A 9,691-nucleotide genomic window follows, 5' to 3' on the forward strand; every position below is an offset into this window, starting at 1 on the left:
GGGCCCTGGCAATGCTGCCTTAGTTGCAGGGGGCTGTCATCGCTGCTCTGACCTGGTGCATGTTACACTGGCCACAGGGTTCTCCCTGCACCCTGCCTGGCTCTCCTCTCCAGGCCATGCTGAGGGCCAGAGGTAGTTTCTGGAGAATGCCCCTCACCCTGGAGCCAGCCCTGAGGCCACCTGCATTGTGGGCCTGGGCTGTTTGCACCTTGGGGATGAGAAGCTGGGTGGGCCGGAGCTGCAATGCCCAATCCTTCCCCCACGCATGCTCTGTGCTTTGTCCACACAGGTCCTGGACCCTGAGCTGGAGGTGGCAGACGTGGCCTTCCCCCCGTCCACTGTCTCCGCCTCCTCTCTCAAAATGCAGGTGAGTGTGGAGCATGTGCACATGTGTGTATGTGCATGTCTGCGCGCACGGGTGCATCTAGGTGGAGTTCTTGGGCAGAGATCTGAGTCCATCCCCAGGGCAGACAGGGGTTGGGGCTCCCATCAAGGTGAGACAAGGATTTGTTTGGGATGGTCTTGCCTCATGCAGGGCTTGGCCTAACTGACCTGCAGGGTGGGTCCATGCAGGGCCCCGCCAGCCTGACTGCCCTACGGTTCTGAGAGGTGTTGGCAAAGGAGCTGGCCGTGACATGGCAGGGGGGCTTGCAGGGCTGAGCTGGGGGCTTTCTCCTTGCCCTCCATGCACATGGAGACTAGCAGCTCCTTTCAGACAGACAATACCCCTGCCCCGGGTCAGCTGCTGCTGGAGCTGAGCTCTGGAGAGCCCTGCGGAAAGGCCTCCTTGCAGCCAGCCTGGGCATGTCCTGCCGGGCAGGTGGCTTGGAGCCTGGCGCGGTGTCCCCACCACTCGGGCGGCTCCTCTGCTCCCCTCTCGCAGCTGACCGGCCTGTCCTCCCCCTGCGCAGGACAAGGAGATCCGGGCTGTCTTCCTCCGCCTGTTTGCACAGCTGCTGCAGGGCTATCGCTGGTGTCTGCACATCATCCGCATCCACCCAGAGCCCGTCATCCGCTTCCACAAGGTACGGATCGCAGCAGGGCCACATGGGTGGTAGGCAGTCTCCTGGCACTGCCGCAGGGAAAGCCCAGGCTGAGCAAACCAAGGGTGGGTTCTTATTTGGATGGGGCAGCATCATGGGGAGCTCAGTTAGGCAGATTCTTCCGTCCAAGGGCTTGTCTGGATGTGTGGGGGGCCTTTCCAGATTAAAACACCACGTGTCCACGCAAGCCAAAATCTTCCCGGAATCTGCTGCCCCGACCTCTTAGCCCAGGAAGTTTGCTGCTTCCCGGGAGCCAGAATCCCAGATATTGCGGAGAAGATCCCTAAACTCCTCCAGCCCACTGACCACCACCCTATGCTCCTCATCCATGCGGGCACCAGTGACACAGCTCGGAGCACTCCCAGCCGGGTCATGAGGTGCTACAGGGATTTGGGTGCGGGGCTTAAAGGTCTGGGGGTGGAGGTGGTGTTTTCTTCAATCCTCCCAGTCTCGGGCTATGGGCTGAGGAGGGAGAGGAGGATCCAGGTAGTCAACCGAAGACTGCGGCGCTGGTGTCTTCGGGGAGGCTTTGGCTTCCATGACCACAGCCCGCTCTTTGGTGAGAGAGGCAGCGTGCTATTGGGAAGGGACAGCCTCCACTTCTCTCCGCTGCGGGGGAGGCTCTTCTTGGCCAGACTGGCTGACCTGCTTCACCAGGCTTTAAACTAAGCCCACCAGGGCATGGGGGGACTAACACCACTGCTGGCCTGCTGAGCAACCCTTGCAAAGCCAGCAGGCCAAGGCAGTTAAGGGAGCCCACCCCTGCCCCAGCCCTGGTGCAATCTGTGGGCAAGGCAAGGGCCCCCAAGGGGACACTTGCATGTCTATACACAAATGCCAGGAGCTTGGGAGATAAATGGGAGGAACTTGTTTTCCTGCTAAATGCAAATACTATGATGTCTTAGGGCTAATGGAGACCTGGTGGGACTCTACCCATAACTAGACCATGGGTATAGACGGCTATACCTTGTACAAGAGAGATCGAGTCTACAGGCCAACGAGAGGTAAAGCGCTGCTCGACCTGGTACTGGCAACCGGGGACAACCTAATCAGTGACCTAACGATCGAACGGAAGCTGGGTGACGGTGACCATGTGCTGATCACCTTCACCATCTGGTAAAGCTGGCAAGTCAGTAATACAGAAGTCCTTTACTTCAAGAAAGCTGACTTTGAGAAACAAAGGAGGGTTGTCAGAGAGGCCCTAAAAAGCCACAACCCAATGAAGAGGAGAGTTCAGGACGAGTGGTTGCTCCTCAAGGGAGCAATCCTGGATACACAAGCAAAGTCCATCCCGTCTCGGAGGAAAGGCAGCCAAAGGGCACAGCAGCCCCCCTGGCTCTCTAGGGAACTGGCGGACCTCCTGTGTTTAAAAAGGAAGACCTACAAAGGATGAAGGACTGGATCCACCTCCAAGGAGGAATACTCTGCTCTGGTCCGGACCTACAGAGAGCAAACCAGGAAAGCCAAGGCTGCGACAGACCTCCAACTGGCTATAAGTATCAAGGACAATAAAAAGTCCTTTTTTAGATATGTGGGGAGCCGGAGGAAGAGCAAGGGCAACTTTGGACCCCTGCTAAACCAGATAGGACAACTGACATCCAATGAGCAGGAAAAAGCGAACTTGCTAAATGGGTACTTTGCGCCAATTTTTCACCAGTTCCATGGGATGCCCCTGGCCACTGTGGGTCAGGGAGGCCCGGGTGAGGGAGATCCCTTACCCTCCATTGAAGCTGTCCTCATGAAGGAACACCTCGACAGGCTGGACACCTTCAAGACAGCTGACGGGTTACACCCCAGGGTACTCAGGGAGCTGGCGAGCATCATGGCCCAGCCCCTGGCATGGGTCATCGAGAGCTCCTGGTGCTCTGGTGAAGTGCCTGAAGACTGGAAGAAGGCCAATGTGGTGCTGATCTTCAAGAAAGGGGGGAAAGTAGATATGGGGAACTACAGGCCTATCAGCCTGACCTCTATCCTGGGGAAGGTCTTGGAAAAGATTATCAAAGAGGCCATCCTTAACAGACTAGCTGAAGGCAATATCCTGAGGAATAGCCAGCACAGATTTGTTGTGGGTAGGTCTTGCTTGACCAATCTCATTTCCCTTTACAACCAGGTAACCTATCACCTGGACAAGGGGGAAAAGATTGATGTCATATATCTTGACTTTAAGAAAGCCTTTGATTTGGTATCCCATGATCACCTCTTGGCAAAACTGGCTAACTGTGGCCTTGACCTCACTACAATCTGCTGGCTGGGGCACTCGCTCCGTGGTAGGACCCAGAGGGTAGTGGTCGACGGGAGCCAATCGTCGTGGTGGACGGTCACCACTGGGGTCCCCCCAGGCTCTGTCATAGGGCCTGTACTATTTAACATCTTCATCAACGATGTGGACATTGGTGTCAGAAGCGGACTGGCCAAATTTGCCAAAGACACTGAATTCTGGGGTAAAGCTTCCACACCTGAGGACAGGAGGGTGATACAGGCAGATCTGGACAGGCTCAGCAAATGGGGGAATGAGAACCTGCTGGCGTTCAACACTGAAAAATTTAAGGTTCTCCACCTTGGGAGGAAAAACCTGCAGCATCCTTATAGGTTCAGCAGTGCTACGCTGGCTAGCACTACAGATGAAAGGAACTTGGGGGTCATGATTGACCACAAGATGAACATAAGCCTGCAGTGTGATGCTGCAGCTAGTAAAACGAGCAGAATGCTGGCTTGCATCCATAGATGCTTCTCAAGCAAATCCCGGGACATCATTCTCCCCTTGTACTCGGCCCTGGTGAGGCCGCAGCTGGAGTACTGCGTCCAGGTTTGGGCTCCACAATTCAAAAAGGATGTGGAGAAGCTTCAGAGAGTGCAGAGAAGAGCCGCGCGCGTGATCAGAGGTCAGGAAAGCAGACCTTACGATGACACCTTGTCCAGACAGGAGAGGAGTTAAAAAGGCTGAGGAGTGGAGCTGAGCCAACAGAGGACAGGGCAGTAGTGACAAAGGAAAGATTTGCTGGCACAGCTGTTGGAGGAAATGGGGAAGCCACCAGCCATGTTAGAGAGCATCTGAGCACAGCATCCATTCAGCACCCTGACCTCAGCTCAGATGCGTCCTGCCACCCACAAACATCACCCACTGTTGGGGCCAGGACATGGGCACTCCCCACCCAGGCAGGGAGACTAGTGAACCCTGGGGTCTCTGTAGCTCCTGCAGCTCTGTCTGTCACTGCATCCCCCCGAGGCAGGCGGAGAGGCAGAGATGCTGCTCCTGTGAGCACCAAGCACAGGAAACTCCAGGACTCCACAAGGGCTCTTCATAGAGAGCTATGAAATCATGAAGCAAACTGTTGTTCGGCAGATCTGGAGAAGAGAATACAGAGGATTTGATAGCAGCCTTCAACTCCCTGCAGGGTGGTTGCAAAGAGGATGGAGCTGGACTGTTCTCAGCTGGTGGAGATGACTGGACAAGGAGCAAGGGAAGATGAGGTTAGATATTAGGAAAACTTTCTCACCAGGATGGTAGTAAAGCTCTGGAACAGGTTACACAGAGAGGAGGTGGACTCTCCATCCTTGGAGGTGTTGAAGACCTGGATAGACAAAGCCCCGGCTGGGATGACATAGTTGGGGCTGGTCCTGCTTTGAGCAGGAGGTTGGATTAGGTGTGACCTCCTGAGCTCCCTTCCAGCCCTCATCTGTGATTTTAAGTCCCAGGATACTAGAACTAGGGCTCACCTGCTGAAATTAGCAGGTGACAGGTTTAAAACTAACAAGAGAAAGGACTTTTCTGTGCAGCGTGTTGATAATTTGTGGAACTCGCTGCTGCAGGAGGCAGCCAAGGCCGATAACACAGCAGGCTCAAAAAGGGACCAGCTGTGTCCATGGATGATGGATCCATTGGTAGCTATTAAACCACAGTCAAAGTTGTTGGTTCTGACATCTATGTGGTGCTGGATGCAGGGAGGGTGCAGCGGGGGATAGATCGCTCTAGATCAGGGATCCTCCACCATGGTGCCATAAGATTCTTTCAAGGGCACCACAGGCACCAGGATTAGCCATACGAGATGAACAGATATGATTCACAAGCTTGTTGATGCCTTCGGCCACATCTGTGCTGTCACAGTCCATGAAACCTCCCTGGTGCTGTGTCCCCGGGTCAGCCCAGGAGCTGTTTGTTCACTGCGGGTTTTACTGCTTGTCATGGGTTCAGTGGCCTCATAAACCTGTGTGGGCCAGAGACACCGTGGTATGGCCTTTCATCAAACTATAACCCATGCGCACAAAATTCTGCTCGTAAACCCCTCGTGTGGATGCTCTTATATAAGTCATGCCAAACTTGCCTTCCGGAGTCAGGCTGGGGCTGGCAGGGCCTCTGGAGGTCATGTCCAGTCCAACCCAACCCTCTGCTCAGGGCAGGATGCACCCCATCGAACCCATCCCAGACAAGTGTTTGTCTAACTTCATCTTAAAGACTTTGTGTAAAACCCTCTTGCATAACAGATGGGCACCATGCCTGAAAGATCAGGAATGCCCAGACTTGCCCCAGGTGGAGCTTGCAGACAAGGCCTCTGCCAGTGTCCTGCTGCTTTGGGGGCAGGAAGGAGCGAGGGGGTCAGGGTGGCCAACGTCCTGCTTCTCCCAGGGTGGGTCATGGGCACTGCAGAGAGCCCAGGTCCAGGCTGTGCCCATGCTGTAGAGGAAGGCAAAACCCCCCAGTGCAACCAGTCTGAGCAGGGGGGAAATCCCTTCCTGCCCCCAGTGCAGCGTTGGGCTGAGCCTGAGTGCAGGGGCAAGACCCTCCAGTGAGGACCCTGCGGGGTTGGTGCCAGCAGCAGCATTGACACAGCCCAGCCCCATCCCCAGCCTGGGCTGCACCCAGCACCTCTATGGGAAGGGAAAAATCCCTGACACCTGTAACAACAGGAGGGGGAAAAATTCTTTCTTGGCCCCTTGTAGCAACAGCAGACTCTAGAAACTGGAAAACCAGGCAGCCTCCCCTCTGCTCTGCAGCCTGGGGACAGCGAGCAGAAGCCACATATCCCAGCTCTCCTGGACAGAGCTCAAACACCCTCTGTGCCATCCTTTCTCTCCATAAGCTTATCCCAGTTGCTTTAATCTTTTATACGCAGGCCAGTTGTGGAGCTCTGCTTCACTCCTTTGCTGCTTCATTCCCCAACATTCCCAGCGGGGTGATCTCCTGGGCTTCCAGCTGTTGCTCCTCCAGTCCAGGTCATCCCTAAGCAATGCTTCACCCTGTTCTTGAACACCTCCAGCGATGGAGAGTCCACACCTTCCCTAGGTGTCTGTTCCTCCACCTCGCTGCTCTGACAGCGAAGACGTTTTCCCCCAATTATTCAATCCAGACCCTTTCTTGCTGCAATTTCAAGCCATTCTTGCATGTCCTGCTCTCTGCAGAGATGAAAAAGAGGTGGTTTACTTCCTCTTCATGGCAGCCCTTCTGGTTTTGAGAACTGCCCTCCTGCCCCCTGTTAAAGCACCTTTTCCACAAGCTGAACGTGCCCAGCTCCTTCCACCTCTTCTCATAGGACTTGCTTTCCATGACCTTTATCATCTTGGTTGTCACCTCTGGCCACCTCTCTGACTTTTCTCCACGTCACTTCTAAATGGGGAGCCCAAACTGGCGCGCACTGCGCTGGACAAAGCCCAGCCAGTGCTGAGCAGAGTCACTATCACCTCCTGCGTGTCTTGCACCTTTATGCTTCTATTGATGGCTCCCAAAGCTGCATTCACCTTTGTGCAGCTGCATCATTGCTCACATCAGGAGCACCGTGGAGAAGGACCTCCTCTGCAGCCTCAAACCCAAGGGGGAATGAAGAAAACAGGCGGGTCTGTGCATGACCTCCCTGGTAGCACCTGGCTGTCTGGCCTGAGCAACTGCACCTGCTCTGTAGCTGCGCGTGTCTCTGTGGCAAACTTCCCCCCAACCACCCCCATATACTTGATCTCCAAACTGCCCAGCTCCTGAGCCATACTTGTTGGGGCCAGCGAGCTTCTAGAGGGCTGTTGCATTTTTGTCCGTATCTGAGTCAGACCAGCAGCCTGAGAACCAGCTCCCACCCTCCCCTCGAGCCCTGGCCCCACAGGTACCAGTGAGCTTGCTCCACATGGCATCAGAGACCAGGATTGGGGTGTGATGGGCCCTTCCCTCCATCTGCCTGGCAGTAGGTTTGAAGTGGCCCTGGGGTCTTTCCAGACAAGTCAGGGAGTTGCCAGTGCTTGCCAGTCCACCCCCAAGGTCCTGTGTCCCCCCAACCTCCTGCAGTGCTCCACAGGTGTGTCCCCACCTGCCGGGCAGGGCACCACGCAACACAGGGCACCTGGCTCTCCTGGTTGGCGGAAGCTCTGTGCCGCGGGACGGGGAAGCTGGCTGTGCGCACACGGTTATTTTAGGTTTGCATACATGTTCTGCACACATGCATCCTGTGTAGATGAGCCTCGAACCTGAGCTTCAGCACGGCCCTGCGCCCCTCTGCTTCCAGCCTGCGGCAGGTGGATGCCTGACCTGCCCCCCAGACTGGAGGAGGGGTTGGGCAGCTGGCAAAGCTCTCGGGTCCCATAGTTCAGCCCTGTCAAGGCCTGTGACGGCAAGGCAGGCCCAACCCAAGAGGCTCCTTTCCCATGAGTGAGCTGGGGACGCAGGGCTTGGGCACATGTCCCAGTTGTGCTCCCCGTGGGGGCTGATGTCCGGAGGGGACTGTGGGGCTGGACTCCCCCCAGTGTTTCCCCCATGCCTCAGCGTGCTGTTCGTCCTTGCAGGCAGCCTTCCTCGGGCAGCGGGGGCTGGTGGAAGACGACTTCCTCACCAAGGTGCTGGAGGGCATGGCATTTGCCGGCTTCGTGACAGAGCGGGGAGCCCCGTACCGGCCCATTGACCTGTTTGATGAGGTAAGAGGACGCCCACATCTCCCTGGCTCACTGATACTGGGCCAGGGAGTATGCCCCTGCTGAGACCTCCCAGCCATGCCAAAAACCACTGGGGATGGGGCCCACAGCGTCCCTGCCAGTCCTGGACCACAGGTCCGTGCCGCCTCCCTCATGCCTGCCCACTCCTTCAGCTGGTTGCCTACGAGGTCAAGCGCATGCACGCGGACAAGGGGAACAAGCAGAAGATCCTGCGGCACATCAAGGAGCTGGCGGAGAAGCTCTACAAGAACGTGAGTGCCGCGGGGAGGGGCTCAGGGCACTGTGGGGGTAAGGGGAGCCCACGCTAAATGCTCCTTTCCTTTCCCAGTGTCATCTGCCAGGTGCAGGGCTTGGGGTGGGTTCCTGCCTGCCAGCTTTCAGCCCCCACCCTGCCTACAGCCCCTGGTTGGAGCTAGGGGGAGGGAGTCAGCACTGGGTCTCGGCCCCAGGTGGTAATGTCCCTCCCTTGTCACATGGGGCATCTCATGCCCACAGCCCCGCTGGTCTCCTGACCTGGGCTGGACTTGCTGAGGGAGTTGGAGCACGACACCTCTGCCCCATGTGGCCTTCAGGCCACACTCCTGCCAGGCTACTGGGGTGTAGCTGCTGCTGGGGTGTTCAGGGAGCCTGGGGTTTGGGGGGGTGGCTGTGGGCAGCATCCCCGTGCCTTGGGGAGCCGTGGCACATGGGGTTCATAGTGGAGGGTGACTGCCCACACTCGCCGACGCAGGAGAACCCGTACCCCGCGGTGACAATGCACAAGGTACAGAAGCCCACAGAGGGCTGCCACCTCCGCCTGCACCAGAAGCCCTTCCCCCGCCTGGACGAGGGCACGGTCCAGTGGATCATCGACCAGGCCACTGCCAAATTGCAGACTGCCCCGCCAGCCGTCAAGGCAGAGAAGAAGTGCATGGTGCCATTGGGGACCCCCATAGGTGCGTGCGGGTCACCTGGGAGCAGGTTGGGGTGGCTGCTGCTAGGAATCGGGACTCCCGGGTTCCTCCCCGGCCTAGGCCACTGGCTTGCTTCACTTCGGCTACCCCAACTTGCTACTGAGTCACTGCCTCCAGTCAGGTGTCAGTGGGGTCCCTTCATCTCCTGTGCCAGGCCATAAGGCACAGTTGTCCCCAGTGGTCTTAGCTGGGCAGGGCATAGTCTCAGTCGCAGCCTGCTGAGTGGGGCTGGGGGTTCCTAGAGCCGGGAGGCAAGGCAGCGGGCCAGCTACAGCCCGGAGCGAGTTGAGCAGGCCAGAGCCCAGCTCCCGGCCACGCGGTGACGGCACCTCTGCCCCCAGCCGCCATCCTGGAGCGCAGTGGGAATGCCCTGGCCAACAGCGCGCGGCGCCTGGAAGTCGTGCGGAACTGCATCTCCTACGTCTTCGAGAACAAGACGCTAGAGGCCAAAAAGGTGGGAGCTGGGGGAGAGGAGGGGAGGGGGCTGCCCCAGCTTTGGCTCTGGCCATTCTGGCTCCTCACCCGCAGACCCGTCTTGCCTCATTTGGCCCGTGTGGGCTGGCCAAGCCACAGCACAGCAGCTTGCAGCATGGTCTGTGGTGAGGGGGTGGGAAGCAGGGAGCCTTGTTCAAGGGTCAGTGCACTTGAACTACAGGGGGTGGGTGGAGGTGAGTCTGGGGGCTTGAGCCACGCCTTTCCCCACCACCAGGCATGGAGCGCTCCCCTGCATGTTTCCAAGGTAGGGGAGGCTTGGCATCATCTCTGCTGCCGCCAGCTGCCCTCCAGCAG

The 9,691-nt window shown here is 57.4% G+C and overlaps 1 protein-coding gene across 9 annotated transcripts in view; it reads left to right on the forward strand.

Moving 5' to 3' along the window:
- Nucleotides 1–9,691, forward strand: part of SBF1 (SET binding factor 1) — a 46,817-nt gene that overhangs the window by 11,508 nt on the left and 25,618 nt on the right. For all 9 annotated transcript variants that reach the window (XM_019509697.1, XM_019509699.1, XM_019509701.1 and 6 more), the window contains exons 9-14: nt 290–367; nt 912–1,025; nt 7,803–7,931; nt 8,102–8,200; nt 8,680–8,884; nt 9,244–9,356. In XM_019509697.1, coding sequence (XP_019365242.1) covers nt 290–367; nt 912–1,025; nt 7,803–7,931; nt 8,102–8,200; nt 8,680–8,884; nt 9,244–9,356 — 738 coding nt within the window. The remainder of the gene's footprint in view (nt 1–289; nt 368–911; nt 1,026–7,802; nt 7,932–8,101; nt 8,201–8,679; nt 8,885–9,243; nt 9,357–9,691) is intronic.

Source organism: Gavialis gangeticus, unplaced genomic scaffold, assembly GCF_001723915.1.
Source record: "Gavialis gangeticus isolate Ggan-Ray unplaced genomic scaffold, GavGan_comp1, whole genome shotgun sequence".
In the NCBI taxonomy this organism is placed as follows: Eukaryota; Metazoa; Chordata; order Crocodylia; family Gavialidae; genus Gavialis; species Gavialis gangeticus.